Here is a 23,840-nt window from a genome sequence, read left to right as displayed (position 1 = left end):
GGGACCTCACAAGGCTGTTTCTGTAGAATTTCCTCAGTGCTCCCCAGTCCCACAGTCCCCCTTCAGAATCATTGAGTTAAAGAGAATGAGATATGCTAGGAAGGGAGCCGCATTTATCTATCACCTGCTTTGCACTTCACATGAATGATTTGTTTAAAATTCTCCAATGTCTGTGGAGTGGGCATCCTGATGGAGTGGAGCCAGGCTGCCTGGGTTGGAATCCTGGATCCTCCACTCCCCAGCTGTGTGACCCTGTGCAGGTTACACAGTCTCTCTGTGCTTCAGAGTCCTCTTCTGAAAAACAGAGGTGATGAGAAAAGCACTTGTCCCAGAGGGCTTTTGTGAGGATCTCCTGGGGGAATATGTGTGAGGTGCTAAGATCAGCGGATGAATGTCAGCTCTGACTATCATCTCAGATGAGGAAACAGAAGCTCAGAGAGGTGGGGCGACTTGTCCCAGGGCACACAGCCAGGAAGTGGCAGACCCAGAATTTGAACTCACACCTGTCTAACCCCAAAGTCCATGCTCCTTCTTCTGCATCAAGCTGCTCCAGACTGGACAGCTGGACACTTGAGGGCAACTCCTGGTTCTGCCACATCTTAGCTGTGATTCTGAGCAGCCCACATCATCTGTCTGAGCCTCATTTTTCTCATTTGTGAAATGTAGAACATAATTCTGACTTTACCGACAATAAGAGAGTTGTGAGGTTGAGAGGAGAAACGTGTATGCAACAGCCAAGTCCTGGACAAAGCAGAGAGATGAGTCTGGTTTGTGGCTATGACTCCATCTCCTCTACTGGCCTACGACACTCTGGCCGCCCTTTCCAGAATGCAGGATGCCTATTTCATGAAGAGAGTGTGTGCCACCTCTAGGCTGCAGAGCTAAGACCCGTGGCCCCTCCTCAGGGAACCCTGGGCATCTTTGGAACCAGCCAGCAGAGACACTGCTATTACGGTCCATGCCCATTTCAGCCTGATCTTGCTGCTCCGGGTCATGGAAATATTCGGTAGGAGAGGAGCACTGGCTCCGTGTGCTTGGAATGTCATCCTCCAAGAAATTACATTAACCCTCCAGAAAGACCAGCAGGGCATGGGGACTAAGGAGACTGATGGACCGGTCAAGATGGCAATTGGTCCTCCTGTGATAGGCACCAGCCAGGAAGACCACATGACTGTTTGCCCAAGACAATTCCTTTGGGAATGAGAATCCCCCTGATTCCTATTTCCATGCCCCAGATTCCATGGAAGCTTTGGCCTTGGGGGGGTGGGGCAGGGGAAGCAGGTGGGTGAAGGTTAGGGGGGCCAGGGAGCAGGTGGGGGAGGCCTGGAGAAACTTCAAGGACCTCATCTAAGAGCCTTTCCTTTACCGTGGAGAAAAACGACTTGAAACCCCTCTAGAGAAGAGTGTGGCTAATTGGCATGTAAGTTGGGGGTTAAAGAGCGGAAGGAAGAATCTGAAAGTTTTTTTAAGTTGCTGAGAAAGTGAGAATGTCACTTTGGGCAGAAAGAAATCATTTTTTTCCGGAGTGTGTCTTTCTTTATACTACAGACCATAGTGGGCCGCTGAGACTTGCAAAAAAAGATTTCTTTTAATCCACCTCCCTTTTTGCAAGCAGCAGTAGAAGGGCCCTTAAATCAAATGCAATCAGCAAACTTGTCTCTTGCACTTATTCCCCTCTTCACTCCCTGGAATTTGGCACTTGATGGATTCTGGATCTGACTTAAGGCTTTTTCCAAATCCAAGACTTGGGGAATTTTGTTAACAGTGCAATAAAATAACTTCATAGTGTTACAGGAGGCACATTAAAGAAGTTGTGTGTGTGTGTGCTGCTCTCTCTCCTTAAAAAAAAAAAATACAGACAATGTTTCTTTAAAAGTCTCCATCTGCAAATCCCATTAGATGTGCATATAAGGTTTCTGATGATTAATAGTTGCCTGCTCGGGTTTTGGTTGGAGGGGATCGTGCGTGTGCAGGTTAACCCCTCCCTCTCCTCTCTCACATTTCACTTCAGAAATTTGTCACTCTCTCCCCACCGCAGGATTTAAAAGTGTGTCTCAGCAGCCCTGGTCCAGCCCTCTGCAGGGCTCCAGGACGAGCACTCATCAGCTGGTGCATCTGGGCTGGGACAGTGAAAATGTTCAGTGTCATCGGTGATAAATACACGTACAGGGGACCCCGATAAGCAGGCTGGTGTGTCAGGGGGACAGGAAGCCAGGAGAGAAGTCCGACATAGGTGTGTGCACACGTACGTGTAGCCAGCCACGTGTGTGCATACTTTAAGGAACGACTTTAGTTTTTGTTTTGGTTCCTGGGGTGAATTTTCTGTTGAACATTTTTCCCTCTTGTTTAACTTTTTTTTCCTGCATTTAAAAAATTTTTAATATAAAAAGTATAAGAATCAAACCGAAAAGACGGAGGCGCGCAGCAGACGGCAGATGGATCCCGCGGCCAGCAGCTGCATGAGGAGCCCCCACCCCCCAGCCCCGGTCTGGGGCTGCCTTCGGAATCCCCACTCGGAAGGCAATGGGGCCTCGGGGCTACCCCACTACCCGCCAACCCCGTTCTCCTTCCACCAGAAACCAGACTTCCCGGCGACAGCAACAGCAGCGTACCCCGACTTCTCGGCCTCCTGCTTGGCAGCCACCCCACACAGCCTGCCCCGGGAGGAGCGTGTCTTCACTGAGCAGCACCCCGCTTTCCCACAGCCCCCCGACTGGCACTTCCCTGTCTCGGAAGCCAGGCGCAGGCTCAACCCGGGCCCAGCTGCGAGCTCCAGGGAGATGGGGGCCAGCAGCCCAGGCCTGGTGGACGCCACGGGAGGCCCAGGCGAGGACTACGAGGTCCTTGGGAGCACTGCCAATGAGACGGAGAAGAAGTCAGCCAGACGGAAAAAGGAGAGTTCAGGTAGGTGGCTGAGGAGCAGCTGACCGTTCCTTTACTGTGTGACCTTGGGGAGGTTGTTTGCCCTCTCTGAGCCTAGCTGCTCTGACCATGAATTGCGAACAATACTATCTAACCTACCCAAAGGCAGGAGTTAACTTCGGGGTTTCTTCTACTCAGAGTTCTAGGATTCTCTTCTGATGGGGACCCTGTCTATATCCCCAGTACTCCTGGGCTCCAGGAAGGATGTACCAGCAAGAGAATGAAATAGGATCCACAAAGATTTGGAGGAAACATGGGATGGAGTGTCTGGGTGCAGGCTGGCAAGGGCTGAAGAGGGGCTTTCCTGAATCTGGGCTGCCTCTGCATCATGCTTCTCCCCACCATACCCTGGCCAGCTCCAAATGGTCCCAGAGCCACAAGGTTTGCTCACCAGGGGAGTGAGCTGAGACGGAGGCTCAGAAGGCTAGGACTGAGGCTGGGACCCTGGGTGGTCAAAGAGTGCCAGGACCCTGGGTGGTCAAGGAGAGCGGGACCCTCCAGGAGCCTAGAGGCAGAGAAGCAGCCCTAGGGCTGGGATGGTAGAGGCAAGGAATGAGAGGGAGATGAAGCACTGAGATTCAGGACAGATGGCCATGAGGTATCACCCTGCCCAGCTGGGCCATGCCCAGGCCAAGGGGGCAGATCAGCGTGCTAAGGCCTGGGTGACCCCCAGGGAAGGCCACCCCTCTGAGGAGCCCTCCTGAGGCATCACCAGCCTTGGGGAGAGTCAGGGAGGTGGGCAGCCAAGGGCAAGCTCTAGACCTCAGCATGCAGGTAAAGCCCTGCTCGGCGGTGGAGCCCCAAAGGTCAGAGGACAGAGCTAGCCTGCCTGTTAAGAGCCCAGCTAAAGTCCATCTCCTCCCCACAGTGGGGACCCGTTGTTTCCGCATCTCCCCATGGGGCCCTCCCCAGCTCCTCTCACCACCCGGTTACCTTTTGCCTGGAACAAGGCAGTGCCTGCGCCTCCCTCCCCCCCTGCCCGCTATGCCCTTCTGACAGCCAGCAACGTCTGTCTGTCTGAACCTATAGAGAACCTTCTCCTGGGGCTAACCAGGGGCAGGCAGAAAATGAGAGTGCCAACCAATCAACGAGGACACTGTGCTTTGCTTTACAAGGCACTTTCCATGTAGCACAGACTTCTCAAGCATCCTCGCTTTGCCAAGCACTGGCCCAGGCCCTGGGGATGCAGAGATGAATAAGGTGGTCTCGCCCCCAAGGAGCTCACACTGAGAGGGAGGAGAGGCCTGCAGAGGCCTGTCTGGCAGTGGATGTGCTATGATCGGGGAGGTTCGAGGTGCTGTGAGAAATGTATGTTAGCACTTTTGAGTCCCTCCAGTTTGCGAGGTAAGTATAGCAGGTCTTATCAGCATCTCGGTTCTATCCGTGTGGAAAAGGAGAGATGGAAAGTTTGAGGGGAACACTGTTAGAATGGAGTCTAAATAGAGTGACCCCTGCAACTCAATTTGCCCAGGACTTTTCTGGTTTTAGCACTGAAAGTCCAGTATCTCAGGAAACCCTCTTAGCCCCAGGCAAACTGGGACAGTTGGTCACCCTAGAAGCGAGCTCGAACCCCGGACTTCAGACTCCAAATCCTACACCCTGCAGTAGATTTCAAGCACAATCCTCCTTTTGAAATATTCAGTCTCCATGCTTGAAGAAGCCCTCACCGTGTTCACAATGGATGATACTGACCACAGCCCTCCTGGCTGCTCAATCTGAGGGCCCTTTAAATCCCCAGCCAGTTAAATCCGGACCTATTCCTAGCCCTGGTTGGAGATTTGCTGAGAATGGGTACTTTCTGCTTCTCCTCTCCAAGGCGCTCTCAGTGACTTGGCTCTGCGCCTGGCTGAAGAGCTCTCCCCTGTGTGGCGCCTGCCACCGTAGCTCTTCCCTCTCTGCCCACATCTCCCTCGGCTGCCTCCAGCCACTTTCCAGGGAATTGGGAGCCAAGGCCTTGGGAAGGCATGGGTAGAGCCAAGGGCTGGGCTTAGGCAGAATCATTCTGTGTTTCAGCAAGACCCAAATGCGCCGTCTTTCCCTTTGGCCAGGGGCCATGGCGCTGCATTAAGGAGTAAGCTCACGTGCCAGGCAGCTGACCACCCCAAGAGCACATGGACACCCTCTGCTTAATGCCCTGCACTCTTCGCTGGTCGGGGGAGGTTCCCATCCAGGAGGGGCCCTGGGCTCTCCCTTGAGGTCCCCTCAGTCGCAGCAGCAATGGCAGCAGTCGCACAAGGCAGGGCACAGCAAGCTGACTTTCATTCATTCTCTGAGGTTCCAGGCCCACTCTCTGTTCAGCATGGAAATCTTATCACTCAGTTAGTTGCTTGAGTCTTCCTTTGGAATTTAACTGATGGGGAAGGAGGCGGGAAAGATTAGCTTTGTAAGAGCCTAAAGAGAGAGCAAAAACGATGAGCAAAGCTCACAACCAACTCCAGGAATCTGGGATTCAGCTTAGAAGAGAGAAACCGCAGAGAAGCCCCACCCCAGCCCACCAACCCTGAGTCACTGGTTGGATTCTCTCTCTATCTAGAATTTTGATATTCTATTCATTATGGATTTTTTGCATTAATTTTGATTTTTAAAAACATCACATTGGGGCCGGCCCTGTGGTGTAGCTGTTAAGTGCGTGCACTCCGCTGCTGGCGGCCCAGGTTTGGATCCCAGGTGCACACCGATGCACCACTTGTCAGGCCATGCTGTGGTGGTGTCCCATATAAAGTGGACGAAGATGGGCACAGATGTTAGCCCAGGGCCAGTCTTCCTCAACAAAAAAGACGAGGATTGGCATGGATGTTAGCCCAGGGCTGATCTTCCTCACAAAAAAAAAAAACAAAAAAACAAAAAAACATCGCATTAAAATATTATTTCTCTTGATTACTGAGGTTTTTGGTGCCCCTTCCGTTTTGTGCCCAATGTGAGTGCCTCAGACGCCCCACCCTGGGCCCTGCTAGGCCACCTCTCGAAGGTTAACCAGCATTGATCAGAAATGCGTTTTCCATCATGCTTCACAGTCAGGCAGGCAGGTTGCAGTGTCAGCACTACAACTTTTGGCTGCATGACTTTGGGAAAGTTCTCAACTTCTTGGAGCCTCTGTTTCCCCAGCTGTGAAATGGGACTATAACAATAGCACCTTCCATATAGAGTCGCTGTGAAGATTAAATGCAGTGATCCATGCCATTAACCCTGTGCCTAGCACATGAGTTCAATAAATAGCAGCTATGAATGATATTAGGCCCATATTTCCAGAACCAGCCTTCAGAACATACAGTCTGAAAAATATTGCTATATTTAGGGGGTCAATGGAATTGAATATTTCAAATACACTGTCTCAGAAATTCCTGGGTCTTGGGTATAAGACATGGGAACTTCTTGCAATCATTGTTGGTCCTAAAATCCCATTGTCATCAATTAGGAGCTGGGAGCTCAGAGATCTGCTGGAGAAGGTAGGGGTGAGTTGTGCCAGGCAAATGCGTCTCATCCTGGCTGGCTGGCTGGGGAGGCTCCGGCAACAGAAAGTTACTCAAAGTTTGTTTCAAGAGGAACATTCTCTGCTCTCCCCTATCCTTCCTCTGCCAGCCCCAGCTTCTCCCTCCTCATTCCCACTGGAAGTGGAGCTGATTCCCTCAAGTAAAAGATCGGAAAGGCAGGGGTTCCTGGCCCCCACCCTGAGACCTTCTGTTGGTTCTCAGCACAAAGCTGATTTAAACCAGTGTGATGTTGTCTCACTCCCAGCCCCGGGCAGGGGGTGTTAAAGACCCCTGCTGGCAGGGACAGCTGCGAGGCCACTGTTATTTGCCCCCAATCTGTCCTTGCTACCGTGGTCGTCTTTAATTTATGGGAATGAGGGATTTCGCGGTGATTTCCTGACGAGTTCAAGGGAAGGTCGCGCGTGATCAGCCCGGCTACAGGTGAATCGGATCGCCCGCCTGGGAGAGCCGCTGCGCTCTGCTGGGCACTGCTCGCTGGCGCGCTCAGGCGCTCACTCTGCCTTCATCCGACGCACTTTGTCCCGTCCTCCTTCAGCTCCAACACGCGCGCCTCCCGGGCTCCTCCTTACCCGATTTCTCCCCAGCAAGATCTGATCTGCGACTGCCCCTGCCAAACCCGTGAACTCGCAATTTCGCCTGAAGTTCAAAAACCCTCCACAAATCGCCTCTTTCCGCCTCCCCACCTGATCTCCCTCCAGGCCCCAGCCTCCCACCTCCACCTCCACTCACCTTGCCGCAAGCCACACCAGTTTACTTGTCCCGCAGATGCACGCTCTTTTTCTCCTCCACTCCCAATTTCCTCAGGCTTCCCCTCACCCAGAAAACCCTTCCCTTCCCCCACTCTTCTGCCTGTTGAAGTCCTACTATTTTAACGTCTAGCTCGAAGGCCACCCCCTCCAAGAATCCTTTCTTTTTTTTATGACTCCACTTGTACATAGCGTCATTTCAGTGAAAGCCATAGTTAAGAACTCTCAAATGATAGTATCCGCTAGAACCTGTGCTGATTTTCTAAATACAGCTTATAACCTCATAAAGGAGCTCTCCTGAGATTTCTTACCACGGGACATCTTGTATTTTAAATCCCCTTTCTTTTTATTGTGGTCAAAAACACAGAACAAATTTTACCATGGTAACCATTTTGAAGTGTCAGTACAGTAATGTTAACTATACACACATTGTTGTGCAACAGATCTCTAGAACTTTTTTTACTTGTGAAACTAAAACTCTGTATCCGTTGAACAACTCCCCTTCTCCTCCCCCAGGCCTGGCAACCAGCATTCTGCTTTCTGTTTCTAAGAGTTGACTACTTTAGATAACCACATATAAGTGGAATCAGGCAGTATTTGCCTTTTTGTGACTGGCTTATTTCACTTAGCATAATGTCCTCAAGGTTCATCTGTGTTGTAGCATATGACAAGATTTCCTTCTTTTTTAAGGCTGAATAATATTCCATCGCTTGTATATACCACATTTTCTTTATCTATTCATCTGTTGATGGACACTTGGGTTGCTTCCACCTCTTGGCTATTCTGAATAGTTATGCAATGAACACGGGTGTACAAATATCTCGTCGAGATCTTGTCTGAATTCTTTTGAATATATACCCAGAAGTGGGATTGCTGGATCATATGGTAATTCTGTTTTTAGAAGTTTGAGGAACTTCCATACTTTTTTCCATAGTGGCTGTACCATCTGATAATCTCACCAACAGTGTACAAGGATTTCAATTTCTCCATATCCTCACTAACACTTGTTATTTTGTGTGTGTGTTGGCGAGGGGGGTGATTTTTTTGTTTGTTTTTTGTTTTTGATGGTGGCCTTCCAAATGGATGTGAGGTGATATCTCATTGTGGTTTTGATTTGCATTTCCCTAATGATTGGTGATGTTGAGCATCTTTTCATAAACTTGTTAGCCATTCGTATATCTTCTTTGGAGAAATGTCTGTTCAAGTTCTTTGCCCATTTTTTAATTGGATTGTTTGGCTTTTATTGTTGACTTGTAGGAGTTTTTTATATATTCTGGATATTAACCCTTTATCAGATATATGGTTTGCAAATATTTTCTCTCATTCTGTAGGTTGCCTTTTCCTTCTGTTGATTGTTTCCTTTGCTGCATAGAAGTTTTTAAGTTTTATGTAGTCTCATTTGTTTATTTTTGCTTTTGTTCCCTGTGCTTTTGGTGTCATAAGCAAGAAATCATTGCCAAACCCAATGTAATGAATCTTTTCCCCACTGTTTTCTTCTAGGAGTTTTATAGTTCTAGGTCTCACATTTATGTCTTTCATGCATTTTGAGTTAATTTTTACATATGGTGGAAGGTAAGGGTCTAACTTCATTCTTTTGCAAGCGGAGATCCAGTTTTCCCAACATTTGTTGAAGATTGTCCTTTCCCCATTGTGTAGCCTTGGAACTTTGTTGAAGATCATTTGACGATATACGTGAGGGTTTACTTCTGGGCTCTCTATTCTGTTCCATTGGTCTATATGTCTATCTTTATGCCAGTACCATACTGTTTTGATTACTGTAGGTTTGTAACATGTTTTGAAATCAGGAAGTGTGAGGCCTCCAACTTTGTTTTTCTTCCTCAAGATTGCTTTGGCTATTGAGGATTCTTTGAGATTCCATGTGAATTTTAGGATTTTTTTTTTCCATTTTTGCAAAAAACGTCATTGGGGTCTTGATAGGGATTGTACTGAATCTGTAGATCAATTTGGATAGTATGAACATTTTAACAATATTAAGTCTTCCAATCCATGAACATGGGGTGTCTTTGATTTGTGTCTTCTTTAATTCCTTTCAGCAATGTTTTGTAATTTTCAATGTACAAGTCTTTCTCCTCAGTTAAGTTTATGCCTAAGTATTTTATTCTTCAGATTGTTCATTGTTAGTGTATATAAACATAACTGATTTTTGTGTGTTGATTGTGTATCCTGCAACTTTGCTGAATTCGTTTATTAGTTCTAAGTGGTTTCTTGTGGAATCTTCAGGTTTTCCACATACAAGATCAGGTCATTTACAAACAGAGGTCATTCTACTTCTTCTTTTCCAATTTGTATGTCTTTTATTTCTTTTTCTTGCTTGATTGCTTTGGCTGGAACGTGTAGTATCATGTTGGATAGCAGTATGAGAGTGGGCATCCTTGCCTAGATCCTGATCTTAGAGAAAAAGCTTTCAGTTTTTCACCATTGAGTATGATGTTAGCTATGGGCTTTTCATATATGGCCTTTATTACGTTGAGGTAATTTCCTCCTTATCCTAGTTTGTTGAGTGACCAAGAATACTTTCCACACACATGGAGCATGCCTTGTTTACATCTCCATTTTAGCATCAAAGCACAGTTGGCTTTGCATCCAGAGTTATAGATGCATATGGCTGACTTTCTCCCTAAAATTGAAGTGTCTTGAGGGCTGGAATGATATCTGATTTACCTGTGCAATCTCCCTAGCACCTATTGAAATTTTGCACACAGGAGGAGCTCATTCAATGTCTGGTTAATAGCCTCTATTGCAGCCTGGCATTCATTCATTCATTTTCTCACTTTCTCTCTGAGAGTGGCTTCACTGTCTGGCATGAGGGTTTCCATGTGTGATGTACTTCTGTAAAATGCATCAGAACTTTTACAGTCTCACTCGTGAAAAAAAGTGCAGAGAGCCTGACTTCAATCATAAAACCAGCCCACGGTCAGGGCAAGTGTTGGGGTCAGAAAGGCACGTGCAGGCCAGGCTGACTCTGCAGGAATCCTCCATGGGGTACTGGCATCAGCTCCCAAGTACCAGGGCTGCCATGGCTGGGAAACAAGTGTAGCTGCTGTGTCTGAGCAATAAGGTGGACCTACCATGGCGGGGCACTTAGCGGGGCAGCCACAGCTGGGCATCTAGATGACCCAGCTGTCACATGGATGTGAGGCTGTGTGCTCCAATCTAGAGGAAAGGACAAATCAAGAGAGGTCCCCTATGGGCTAGCATCAGCCTTGCCAAGCACCCCTCATGGCCTCACTCCCTCTCCCCTCTGGTCTGCAAGCACTGGCTATGGGGAGGTATCAGTCTGCTCGGGCTGCCAGAACAAAAGACCATAGACTGGGGGCTGGCCTGGTGGTACAGACGGTTGGGTGTGCGCTCTCCACTGCGGCAGCCCGGGGTTCGCTGGTTCGGATCCCAGGCACGCACCAACGCACCGCTTGGCAAGCCATGCTGTGGCGGCGTCCCATATAAAGTGGAGGAAGATGGGCACGGATGTTAGCCCAGGGCCAGTCTTCCTCAGCAAAAAAAAAGGGGAGGATTGGCAGATGTTAGCTCAGGGCCGATCTTCTTCTTCAAAAAAAAAAAGACGATAGACTGGATAGCTTAAGACAGATATTTACTTTCTCACAGTTCTGGAAGCTAGAAGTTCAAGATCAAGATGTCGGCAGGCTTGATTTCTCCTGAGGCTTCTCTCCCTGAATTGCAAACGGCGGCCTTCTCGCCACGTGCTTACATGGTTTTCCCCCGTGCATGGGCATCCCTGCTGTCTGTGTGTCCTAATGTCCTCTTCTTATAAAGACACTAGTCAGATTGGATTAGACCCCACCCTAATGGCTTCATTACAATTTAATCACCTCTTTCAAAGCCTTATCTCCAAATACAGTCACGTTCTGAGGTGCTGGGGGTTAGGACTTCAACATATTAATGGGAGGCACAATTCAGCTCATAAACAGGGGTATAGAGACAGAGACAAGGTTCTAACAGTGGCACAAATGCTCCAGTTAAAAACCCCTTTCATGAAAGCAGCGTCTCAGAGACGTGCACCTCAGAGCTTTCCTAGCCTGGGGTCCTGTTGGCCACTGGAGCTTTTCCACTCAGATAAAGCATTGTTTCTAGGCACAAGCAGATCCCTGCGTTCTGATCTTACACCCACAAGGAGAGAGAGGAAAAGTGGAGACAGTTTTAGGACTGAATCTCTAAAGAAGCAGGCTGTTTGACAGAGGAAGAAGGAAAGGAGGTGATAACTAAATAAATGGTCAACCTTAGCAAGTGTCACCTGGGTCACTAGAGTGATGTTCAGTACCACACTGGGTGATCTCATATCCACGCCCACCCCCATGCTGGGCCACAGCCTAGTAATGGGGGGTGGGGGTGGGGTCAGGGATTAATGTTAAGTGTGCTAACCAGGCAGACCTAGTTCAAGTCCAGGATCCACAACTTCCTGGCTCTGTGAACTCAGATGAGTCCTAAACCAACTGAGTCCCAGTCTCCTCCTCTGAAAAGTGAGGATAAGGGTATCTATCTACCTCATGGGGTTGTTGTGGGACTAGATGAGATCATAGATGTAAAGAGCACAGCCAGTGTTCGGTAACCCCTCAATCCACTTTTCCCAAACCTACCAATGAGCACCCTTCTCTTTTCAAAGTCTTGCCAGATCCTGGCTGCACCCCAGGTTGCCTGTGCTTGAAGCCTGGCTAGGCCATGACTCGAGCTCAGAGGGAGCCTCTGCGGCCAGCCAGGCCTGCCTGTCTCTGGGCTCCCTGGCGCAGGATCATTGCAGTGCTGGGCAGGGTGCAGTTTCAGGGGTGCACACCTGCTGCAGCCCCTCCCATCCCAACTTCAACCTCAGAATCCTCAGTGAGGACGAAGCCATAGGGTCCAGAGTGGCCAGTGTGAGAGGAGAGACAGGAACTCCCTCCCTCTGGGTGTCCCCTGCGTCCTGGTTGGAGCTCCTGCCTCTCCTCCTCTGACAGGCAGAGATCGGGGCCCAAACCAGGACCCCAGACCTCGGCCATTGTCTGCACTCAGAGGCATCAGCACAAGCCCTGGACCTGGGCCTGCTCAGCCTCCCCCGGAGAGATACGGTCTGGAAGTTCTGGAGAAAGTCCATTTCCACAAAGGCAGTAGGATTCTGACCAGCTTCTGAGATGTAAGTGTCCAAAGAGCCCATGGGCAGAGAGAAGGTCTGCCCACCGCCAGGCCAGGCTAGGGGCTCAGCAGTCCACCCACTCATCTAGTTCTCTGGCTTGAATAAGGGCAATGAGGGCACCTGGGCCCAGGGAGGTGGGGATGATGCCAGGGGCAGAGCAGCCCTTTCTTTCTGAGGGCCAGGACCCGAGGCCCCTGCAGACCCCCGGAGCCAGCCCCCTCCCCCAGCACCCTCTCTGCTCACTGATTCAGGCTTCGCTGGCCTCTGCCAGGATTCCTCCCCCACCCCCAACCCCAGCCTTTTATATTTCATGTTTTTCCCTGTTTTCCTTGAACACAGTGGTAGAAGAACAGTGTGAAGAGTGGGGCTTGGGTCCTGAAGCCCACACTTCCTTTGGTGACAGCTGAGGGCGACATTTGGAACTTATAAACACAAACAAAGTCCGGCGTGCCCATGCCTCCCCCCAGCCCATCTCAGAGGCCTGCTGCTGCTCCCTCCTCTCATTTCCACCGCCTCCCTTCCCCCTCCCCTTCTCTGCTCCCCCCACCTGACCCCTCCCCAATGGTCCCCACACCCCATCTCAAGGCCCAGTCTGTTCCACTCTCCCTCACCACTGTCCGACCCCACCTGAGACCCTCAGCAAAGACTACTTGAGCACCAGGCATTCCCATTCCAGAAGAATCTGCTTCTCTCCCAGAAAACATACCCTGAATTCCCCAGCCCCATTGCTGGGTTCCTCAAAGAGGCTGGGAGCCCTACCCACGTCTTGTTAGGCACCTACGGGAAAGAGGAAGGGCCCGGACATTGAGGTGAGCGGGGCCCAAGGAAAAGGCGAGCCAATCCCAGGAAGCCAGGGATGCGAATGCCCAACTCGTCTTGGGCTGGCTCCATCTAGATCCTGTCTATTTTGATGAGTTTTGACTCCTTCTGAGGTTGAAAGTATCAGAATTAACGAGAACAACAAAGCTCTGCACTGTGACAGCCCAGGAAGCCACAGACACCATTTTCAGAGGGTTTGCCAAGGTCTCACCTACTGACATCATGCCTCAAATATCTCCTCCCGCTTCCCTCCCTGGGCAGTTCCAGAGAGACAGACCTGGGCCCACACACAGACGCCGTTCCTGGAATGGGCACAGCCTCTATGCTCACTGTCCCCCCAGGGCAGTGTGACATGGTGGCTATAGCCCTGGACTGGTCCCAGGGTCCTAATTTCTTCATCTGTTCAATGGCCTAATGTGTACCTTACCTACCTCACAGAATAACAAGAGGATACAATACAAAGCAGCCTACTAGTGTGGAAATAGCTTCCTATCAGGAAATCAGGGTTCTAGATCCAGCTCTGCCACCAACTTGCTGTGTGCCTTTTGGCAAGTCTCTGACCTTCTCTAGGTTCACCTGTAAAATGAAAAGGTGACATTAGATCATCTCTAGGTCCACGTCCGGCTGTACTAGTCTATGGTTCTGTAGCATATATGAAAGCCCAGAAGTTTATCTCTAGGGGAAGGAAATCCATTGTCAACTGCAAAGTGCTATTTGAATATGGGGCACACGGCTCTCTATTGGTTTTGGATAGCAATTTCTGTAAAATGGCTAAGAGTTGGGGAGTAGGGGTACAGGGCTCTAAAAAGGCAGCTCCCCAGGGTCTGTCTGACTCTCCTTGTGGCTCCGATAAAGCTGTCTGCTAACTTTAGGAAGGCCTGCCAAACATGACAGCTATTTATGAAATAATTTACCTTGGATGGTGTAAAAGCTCATGGTGGAAACCGCAATCACACACACACATCCTGTTTGCATTTCTCTGGGCACTGTCGACTGTTCCATCACGGCCCTGCTCACTCTGAGGGTTGTGCAGGGGCTGGAGCAAGGCGGGGCGGCTCCTCCTTAACCACAGAGGCAGCCAGCTGAGCGCCAGCCTCCTCCCTCTACAGTCCTGGAAGAGGCACCCACTACCCCTGAGAGAGAAGCAGGACCATGAGGACTGATTTATGATTCTGATCGATGTTAGTTACTGTGCTTGGAAGGCTGAATCATGGCCAGCCTCAGGGGCCAGAGACAGAGATCCAAGGGAAGACATAGAAAAGTGGCGCAGAAGGGAAAATAGTTAAAAGGCCAGACATTTAAAAGGCATCCCTTTCACACAGCTCTGAAGACATGGTACCTTGAGGAGCATCTTTTCTGATCTCTGCCTGTGAATCATCTCGCCAACATCATCTCCAGTAGAACCTCTTCTGATGGTTCTTTCCAAGGGGTCTCAACAGGGTACAGGCACTGTGCAGGGTGTTAACACACGTTACCCATCTCACTTTACCTTCTCAGCAGCCTTCTGATCACCGCGGGTGTAGCTATTCTCGTTTTGCTAATGAGGAAACAGGCTCGGAGAACTTAAGAGACTTGCCAAGGTCAGAGAGCTCTTTCTTGGAGCCAGCTAAGGCCCAGGTTCACCAAAGGTCCTCGGAAACCTCTGCAAACACAGCTCCCCTCTACTCAGCTCGGGGTGGGGAGCTTTGCATATCGGAGGGAGAGAGAAGTTCCCTGCATGGCCCTGATCTTTGGGCTGAGGACCTTGGGAACGCTGCAGAGGGCCTTGGGACAGAGCACACAGCAAGACCCCCAATCTGACTGAAGGGAGGAACTAGAGGCCAAGACAAGAATACGTGAAACCAGAAAGGACCTCAGGTTTGAGGCCAGAGGTTCTCAAAAGAAGAGGGTGTAGTGAGAGGAGAAGAGGGTGTCGGGGCTGCATATTGGGAAAGATCTCTGACACCAGCTTCCCAGGGGAGAGTTCCAGCCCAATCCCATACTTCTATACATGGGGAAACTGAGGCCAGGAGAAGGGAGGGAGGCTCCTCAACAAGAGTCTCCTCTCCTGGGATCAAACCATCTTGGGGGCAGTATGCACAGGAACTGTGCAGGTGAGCAGGCAGACTGCACACCCCCTGGCCAGAAATGGAACGAAGCGCTCCTAGTTTTTCTTTGTCTTTCTTGATGAAAAGGTTGCAGAACAAAGAGAACCATAACTTCCACTTCAGTTTTCATAACCCGCTAGCCGTATGTCTGGCCCTTTTGTCATTTCTAACAGTGATGACAGTTCCTCCCCCTCTGGGAAGTGGATGAGGAACAAGGGTCCTTCCCATGCCGGTGTCCCACCCCTAGTGCTGCCCCATGCATGGTTCCCGCAGTGGCTGAGACACTCAGTTACCAGCTCAGGCTTCTTCATCCTATTTCCTCTTCTTTCCCATCCTCAGGCCCCAGCGCCTAAATCAGGACAATAAGGGACGGGAGAGGAGAGTGAATAGGGAGGGGCTTGGCTTGGTTGACGGTGGTCAGCTGTCCACATAACCAGTCCAAGACCAGCTCCCAAGGGCTCCTCTCCCCATCTCCCCTCTTCTCTCTCAGGAGGGTTTTGTGCAGGACTGTGTGTATATGTGGTGGTTGCAGGGGGATTGTTTTCAGTGATTCCATAGGGCGCCTGGGCACACCTAAGCAAGCTTGGGATAAGGGGAGGGTGAGTGCGGCCATCAACCCAGGACAGGGCCCGCAGGAACCCTGGAGGTGGAGACAAGCCGAGCTGCTTGGTCCAGGTCCAGCCCTGGGGCCAGCCAGATGCAAGATGGAGAACCTGATGCCAGGGTTGACTGCCCAGCTCCAGCCAGGTGGATCTGGGTTTGAATCTCAGTTCTGCTGCCTAAAAGCTGCCCAGCACACTGGGCAAGCTCCTGGGCCCCTCTGAGGCTGCTTCCTCCTCTGGATACTGAGAAGGGTTTAGCCAGTAACTCCTATGTGCCAGGTACAGTAGCAAGTGAGAAAAAGCAGTTGTGTCCCGGGGGGGGAGAGAAAACTATTAATCAAATTATCACACAAATCCACATGACAATGCTAAAGGGGATGATAATAGTATCTGCTCCTGAGGGTGTTGTGTGGGGAGTTTTAAAGCAGTGACTGCATCTGAGCACAGAGACACCTTCTGTTACTGAAACACCAGCTCTTACTGTCCCAGCCCCTCACAAGGCACCTCGTGGGGTTGAAGAATTCGAAGAATATTTTATATTTATCCAGCGCTTTAAAGTTTTTAAAGCATTTTCCACACACATTAGCTCATCCAGTCTTCCCAATAACCCTTGGGAGGTAGGTGCTTTATTTTCTCCAATTTCTTTTTTTTTTTTTTTTTTTTTTTAAAGATTTTATTTATTTTATTTTTTCCCCCCAAAGCCCCAGTGGATAGTTGTGTGTCGTAGCTGCACATCCTTCTAGTTGCTGCATGTGGGACTCGGCCTCAGGATGAACGGAGAAGTGGTGCCTCGATGCGCACCCGGGATCCGAACCCGGGCCGCCAGCATCGCAGCGCGCACACTTAACCACCAAGCCACAGGGCCGGCCCATTTCTCCAATTTCTTGATGAGGCGACTGAAGACCAGAGACGTTAAGTGGCTTGTTGAAAGGCTCCAGCGAGGGGAGTCAAACTTGGGCACAAGTCCTCTGGGTTTTACATCCCTCAGCCGTTAAAGAGAAGGGGTGGGTACCGCTCTGAGCTCTGGGACAGGAAGGGGTGGGTATGAGCAGGGTTTCTCAGCCTGCGGGCCGGGCTGTGCTCCGGCAAGGCCGTCCATCCGCTGCGTGACTGCCCCTCCCTCCAGGGCCCGTTCGGCCAGGGCCGGAGGACTCCTGGGGGACCCCGGCCCGGGGCTGCGCGTCTTTTCCTCCAGCCCACGCTCCCGCTTCCGGAGGGGTCTGGGCCGGCCTTCTCCGGCCAGGAGCCAGAGGCCGCCAGGCAGGCCGCCCAGGCCGGAGAACTGCCCCCGTCCGGCCCCCGGGCGCGCCCCGCAGGCGGCCCACCCGGACCCGGCGCGGGCAGCCGGCCCCGGCGCCGCGACCCCCGCCACTCGGGCATCGGGGAGCCCCGGAGGCCGCCCCTCCACCTTCTCGGGTTCCCGGGACGCGGCGGCGCCCACTCGCCTTCCCTCCCGGGCGCCAGGTGGGGGCGGCGGCGCCCAAATCGCTGTACCGTGCGCTCCCCGCGCAGGAGCCGCCACGGCCTTCTCCCGGGCGGCGTGGCGCGGGGCGGAGGACTTGGAAACTGACATACGAGGGGACCGAGTGGAAAGTAGAAGGAGGTGCTGCGAAGGGAACCGGAGGGCCAAAGTTCCCAACTGGAACGCGGGGTCGACGAGGGGTCTCTACATCACCACCCCGCATTGCAATTTGGCTGCTTAGCGGGGAGTGTGGGCGGCTTCCCCGCCTTACCCCCGCACTCCGGTGTAAAACCCCCGTCAGTCTAGGCTCGGCCTCTGAGAGCAGAGAATCTCGCCCAGAACACACGCAACCAGGTGGGGATGGGGTCCTTGAGGGGGCAGGGGGCTGGGGCGCTGCTTTCACTAAAGCTCCTGACCCTGAGCCACGGCATCCATGTCTGTACAACACGGACAATGAAGGGAAAGACTTCCAACTGTGGAGCCTGCAGGAAGAGCAGTTCCTGTGGCCGTCCACCGGACACGTGGCGCGCATTGTTCGCTAACGTGTAGGTGTGCTGGTCTCCTTCCTGTGGCCTCTCCACCCACCACCACCGCTAGAGTGAAAGTAGAGTGGCCTCTTACCCTGCTCAGGAGATAACGATATGGTCCCTTTCGTCTGTACAGCCCTTCACAGTTTGTAACCCCTTCCTACATACATTTCATATGAACAGTATGTGAGTCAAACTGTCTGGGTTTGATTTCCGCCTCAGCCACTCACCGGCTGGATGAAGTTGGTCACCTTGCTTAACTTCTCTGTGCTTAGTTTTCCGGTCTGTAAAATAGGGCTAACACTAGAACTTGCCTGGTTGAGTTATTGTGAGGATTAAGTGGCTAATCCGTGTAAGGGGCTTGGTCCCTGCACCCCCGTTAGCAATTATGATTGAGCCCCTGCTGTGTCTAACTCAGAGCCTCCTTCATAGATGAACTTTCCAGACCCCTCTTGGTGTCAAAGGGGGAAAGAAGCCTAAAGCAGCACCTCTCAATTTACATGAGCACACAGCTCCCCTAGCAATCTTGCCAAAATGCAGAATCTGATTCAGTAAGTCTGGGGTGGGGCCTAAGATCCTGCAAGTCTGACCAGCCCCCTAGCTACGCTGCTGCCACCAGAGCACCATTTGAGTAGTGACATCTTAGAGCAGCAGAATCATCTAGGGGGGCTTGTTAAAACAGACCGTGGAGTCCCACTCTCAGTTTCTGATTCAGTAGGTCTGGGGTGAGGCCTGAGCATGTGCGTTTCTAACAGTTCTCAGGTGATGCTTGATGTTGCTGAGGACAGAGAATCCCTCTTTTAGAGCATCTTGCCCCACAAGCTTACAGCCACTAATATTGTCAAGCTGGGGAGTGGGCTGGGTGGTAGAGACCATTAAATAGCCAAGGGCAGCTTCTTGTGCTTTGGGAGTAAAAAAAAAGTTGGGGGGTGCACCTAAGTTTAGGAGCCAAAAAGACTTCCCAATTCTCAGGGAGTTAAGACACTAGAAGGAATGATAAAGGACGGTGTGGGTTCTTTCTCAGCATCCTTTAAATATCAGAGAGACAGGGAAAGGCTGCCGTGCTGCTTGAGGACAAAAGAAAGGGAACCGAGGCCCTGACGGCTCACGTCTTCCCCTTTGGGGCCCTCTCTCCCCAGACAACCAGGAGAACCGAGCGAAGGCGGAGGGCGGCAGCAAGGCCCGCAAGGAGAGGACGGCCTTCACCAAGGAGCAGCTGCGGGAGCTGGAGGCCGAATTCGCGCACCATAACTATCTGACCCGGCTCCGGAGATACGAGATCGCTGTAAACCTGGACCTCTCCGAGCGCCAGGTGCGGCCCAGGGGGTCCCCCATCTTCTGGCCATCCCTCCTTTCCTCTGCCCTCTCATCCCCTCCCTTCCCACCACTCCTCCCTGAATCTTCTTCTTTTTCTTCTCCCTCCACCCAGTGCAGTCGTTCTCAGCTGTGGCTGTACCCGAGAATCGCCCGCGGAGATTTTTAATAACACTGATGTCTGGGCTCCACCCCTAGAGACTATTTCCATTGGTCCGGGATACAGTCCAGGCATCAGAACTTTTCAAAGGTCCCGCAGGTGACTCTCATGTGCAGCCAGGGTTGGAACCTCTGATCTCATTATTCCCAGACTTGAGTGTACATTGGAATCATCTAGGCTCTTGTTTAAAATGCAGATTCCAGGGCCGGCCCCGTGGCTTAGCGGTTAAGTGCGCGCGCTCCGGTACTGGCGGCCAGGTTCGGATCCCAGGCGCGCACCGAGGTACCGCTTCTCCAGCCATGCTGAGGCCGCGTCCCACATACAGCAACTAGAAGGGTGTGCAACTATGACATACATATCTACTGGGGCTTTGGGGAGAAAAAGGAGGAGGATTGGTGATGGATGTTAGCTCAGAGCCGGTCTTCCTCAGCAAAAAGAGGAGGATTAGCACAGATGTTAGCTCAGGGCTGATCTTCCTCACAAAAAAAAAAAAAGAAAAAAAAAAGAAAATGCAGATTCCAGAGCTCCGGAGAGCGATTTTGCTGGAATAATGAGTGAGACTGGGATTCTGCATTTCTGATAAGTTCTCCAGGTGACCCGGATGTGCAGCTGGTTCCTGGGCACACAGGGAGAACTTCCTAGCCCTTTGTTTTGGGCTTTCCTTCAGGGCGTTCCACCCACACCCATGCTCTGACATGGAGTAAAATATTTTCATGATAATAATAGTTGATAGCAGCTTTTAGTGGATGAAGCTCTCTGCCAGAGTGCTGGATTTAGAATCAGAAGACTTCGATTCAAATCCTGCCTCTACCACTTCCTAGCCCTGAGACCCCTGGGACGTGTCTCCTAGCCTCTCTGGGTCTCCATATGTAAAACAGGGTCATAACCCCACCCTGCAGGTGATGCTGATGCTCGGATGAGAGAATGTGCAGACCAGAGCTGTCTGTGGTGAGAGGTGCTTTATAAATGTGCCTAAGGATCAGGCTGGTGATCCTCTGCTCCCAGACCCTTGGGTAGTAGAAGCCAGAGGGAGCGGGTGTTGGCACAGGAGGGGCGGGGCATATGAAGGGGGTGGGGCCAGTGCAGAGTGACTTATAGAACTTGTACCCCGGTCTGTCCCACTTTCTGTATCTGGAGACACGAGACAGGCTTCTGGGTAGATTGGTGTGTCCTCTCTTTGGCCTCAATTCCTGGAGCCTTTGGAGCAGTGGGGAGCGGCCAGCAGAGATTCGAACTGAGGTCCCTGGAGCCCCACCCTGGCTAGCTTGAGCATCACTATGGGGAGGTGGTCTCACCTGCCTTCAAGTGACTGGGCTCCTTTGCTTCCTCCGTCAGGTCAAAGTGTGGTTCCAGAACCGAAGAATGAAGTGGAAGCGCGTGAAGGGCGGTCAGCCCATCTCCCCCCACGGGCAGGACCCCGAGGATGGGGACTCTGCAGCCTCTCCAAGTTCAGAGTGAGATTCTCCATGGAGAAAAAGACTGAGGACTAAGCCCCCTACCCAACTACCCTCACCCTAATCCTACCTTCACCTTCTCCCATCCACCCCAGGACAGCCTCTCACATCTTGCAGTGACTCTTGGATATGAAGCTGCGCAGTGTTCCTGGGAGCCTTGAAGTTTCCCAGAAAGTTCTGTCCAGCATTTCTCTCTCTTAGCGCCCCTTCCCCAGTCTTTGCTTCCCACAGTTCTCATGGAATCATGCAGTGGCCTGATCGGACCCAAGTGAATCCGGGGAACAGCTCCAGGGACTCTCCTTCTCAGGGTCTCTTGGCTGCTGCCCACACCTCCTCCTACCACCTTCCTCCTGCACCAGCCAGGCCTCTTCCAGGTCTGGACACCACATGGCCTGCTGGGAGAGGAGCCGTGGGACCAGCTGGTGACTCATGAAAATGCTCCAAAAGAAAGGAAATGACTGAGACACACACACACCCTAGACCACCGTTCCTTTCTCGGCTCTATATCTGAGGCTTTGGGGACCCTCGGTTGTCCCAAAACTCCAGGGAAAATCAGTGTGAGGAAGGTTGAAGACAGAAACTCAGCTGCTGCAAATCAGAAACCAGTCCCTGTCTGGAAGTTTGCTGGCTCAGCGGGCAAGTTTATGAGCACTGACTGGAAGAAGACAGTCTGAAAAACAGCCTGGTGTTGGTCTCCATGGTCCACACAGGCCCGTTCGCACTGGCTTTCCTGGGTGGGGGAGAGTGGACCCAGGAAAGCACCTGCTTCTTCAGAATCAATTCAGGGACACCACTGGGAGTGTTGAGCAGCGCCCCAGAGCAAGAGAGCAGCTATTCCTTTTCTGGATTAAAATTTCTGGATTGAAAACCTATCCAGATGCTCACATTATTGAATTGAGGGCTTGAGAGTGTCCCCTCTGTTCTGAGAACGGAGAGATGATACTGGGGCTGTGGAACCCTGGAGAGAAAGGTTCTCCCGCTGCAGTGTCCTCTGCTTTCAAAGGACTCTGACTGCAAATGGGGACAAGCAAGCAGTCCCTCCTTCTCCACCAGATGCATCCGAGCTCCTCCTACGTGTTCCACAAATGCTGTTATTATGGGAGGAGCTGCTAAGTTTCTGTGTGTGGACAGCCCAGATCCTCTGGGGGGACACTCCAGGACTGATGGCCAAACAGCCTGAGGTGACTGAAGCCTCGACGAGAGAGCCCTGCCTGCCTCCATGCTCTGTCTCCCAATACCAGCCGGTGTTGCAGGGGAGGTCAGCGAGAGTTTGGAGCTCTTGTATGTAGATTTCATCATTCACATGTAAAAAGAACCCCACCTCCCCATCCCAAAAGGGCAAACGCTGTGGAAAATGATTGCCAAATAAGATGGCTGGTTAGAGCATGTGTAATTTTTTCTAAAGCATACTTCATGTATTTTCTTAAGATTACATCAAGTTAACTGTGCAAGGTCAACTTGCTTAGTAAGAAAACTCTTGGAGAAATAAAATCCATAAAAAAAGCAATGTTCCCAAGTCTTTTGCCTTGCAGAGCTAAGAACCACAGCTCTGTGTGCAGGCCTCTGATGTTCGTGTGATGATCAGCCAGACAATTTCTAGAAGCCACGAGAAAAGGGAGGAAATCATCTAGAATAAGGTATCCCCCTTTAGGTTCTTCAAACTGTGGGGGTACAAATGTAATCGCTGTCAAAAAAAAATCTTTCCTCCCATGCAACTGCATTGTCTTCATTTTCTGTTGCAAAATTTATCTTTCATGGGCCGGCCCCGTGGCTTAGCGGTTAAGTGCTCGCGCTCTGCTGCTGGCGGCCCGGGTTCGGATCCCGGGCGCACACCGACACGCCACTTCTCTGGCTATGCTGAGGCCGCGTCCCACATACAGCAACTAGAAGGATGTGCAGCTGTGACATACAACTATCTACTGGGGCTTTGGGGGGAAAATAAATAAATAAATAAATAAATCTTTAAAAAAAAAAAAAAAATTTATCTTTCAGTTTCTCTAACCTATGGCTTCTCAAATAGTCCAAGTTCTATAAACAAAAGATGAACTCTTTTGTTAATAAAGGAATCTTGACCATAAACTAACCATCCCTAATTTTTAAATTCAAAGTTTGGAGGGTTTTGTTTTTCAGGATAAAACAATATACACCAATAGTAATAAAAATCACACAAGAAAAAAATGTCCCCAATTCTGTGTCTTTTTAATTAAAAAAAATTTGTCTCACCAAGATGTCAATAATGGACAAAATAGGACTGGCTAGAGAGAGGGGAAGTGGGGAGCCAGAAGAGGAGACCTGGCCAAGATGTGGCACCAAGGCAGTCCGGGCCTGGGTGGGCAGTGACCAGAAATGACGTCATCAGGAGCTGGCGGAGTAAAGCAGATCCACCAAAATCAAGGCGCCAAAGGGCAAGTTCAGGTTCAAAGCCAAGCAAAAATGACACCCTCAAGCACTCCAACACTCCCTCCTAACTCAGCTCCCAGGGCTTCAAAGGACATCAACCTCTGCTGATTTTGCTTGTCTCCAGAATGTTCCTTCTCTGTCTCCCATGCAGGCCCCTTTCTCAATGCTTTTGCCCTCACTGCTGGTTCCCAAGTTTTCCTCTTTCTGCCCACTGCCTTCCCCCCTTCACGCTCTCCCCGGATGATCCCATGTACCTACATTTTTTTTATTGTGGTAAAATATACATAACCTAAAATTTTAACCATTTGTAAGTGTACAGTTCTGTGGCATTAAGTACTTTCACATTGTGCAACCATCCCTCTCCAGAACTTTGTCATCTTCCCAAACTGAAACTCTGTCCCCGTTAAACACCAACTCCCCCTGCCCTCCTTCCCTCCATCTACCCACCTTTATATAGTGTTTGTGTTGGGCACTGTTCTAAGTGTTTTACATGTACGAACTACGTTAATTCTCCTAACAATCCTAACAGGTAGTACTACTATTCCTGTCTTACAGACGAGGTAACCAAAGCAGAGGGAAGTTGAGTAAGCCGCCAAGGTTTTATAGCCGGTTAGTGGTTTTGGTAGATCATACAATTGGGGCCAATTACTTTCTTCCCTCTCCACCGGGGAATATGCTCCCTGACCACTGCCGTATGCTGGACCTCCTGTGGT

General features: G+C 50.9%; 1 protein-coding gene across 1 annotated transcript; it reads left to right on the top strand.

The window, feature by feature from the left end:
- Positions 1-2,435: 2,435 nt before the first annotated feature.
- On the top strand, positions 2,436-22,266 carry MEOX1 (mesenchyme homeobox 1). The gene is made up of 3 exons (XM_004432531.3): positions 2,436-2,904; positions 18,939-19,111; positions 20,609-22,266. The coding sequence occupies exons 1-3, from the start codon at positions 2,436-2,438 to the stop codon at positions 20,729-20,731; spliced, it is 765 nt and encodes a 254-aa protein (XP_004432588.1). The 3' UTR covers positions 20,732-22,266.
- Positions 22,267-23,840: the final 1,574 nt, after the last annotated feature.

Source organism: Ceratotherium simum, chromosome 16 (genome assembly GCF_057802395.1).
Source record: "Ceratotherium simum simum isolate JZ-2026a chromosome 16, ASM5780239v1, whole genome shotgun sequence".
Classification (NCBI taxonomy): Eukaryota; Metazoa; Chordata; class Mammalia; order Perissodactyla; family Rhinocerotidae; genus Ceratotherium; species Ceratotherium simum.
The sequence above is the reverse complement of the archived record's forward strand: the minus strand, read 5'-3'. Positions and strand labels throughout refer to the sequence as shown.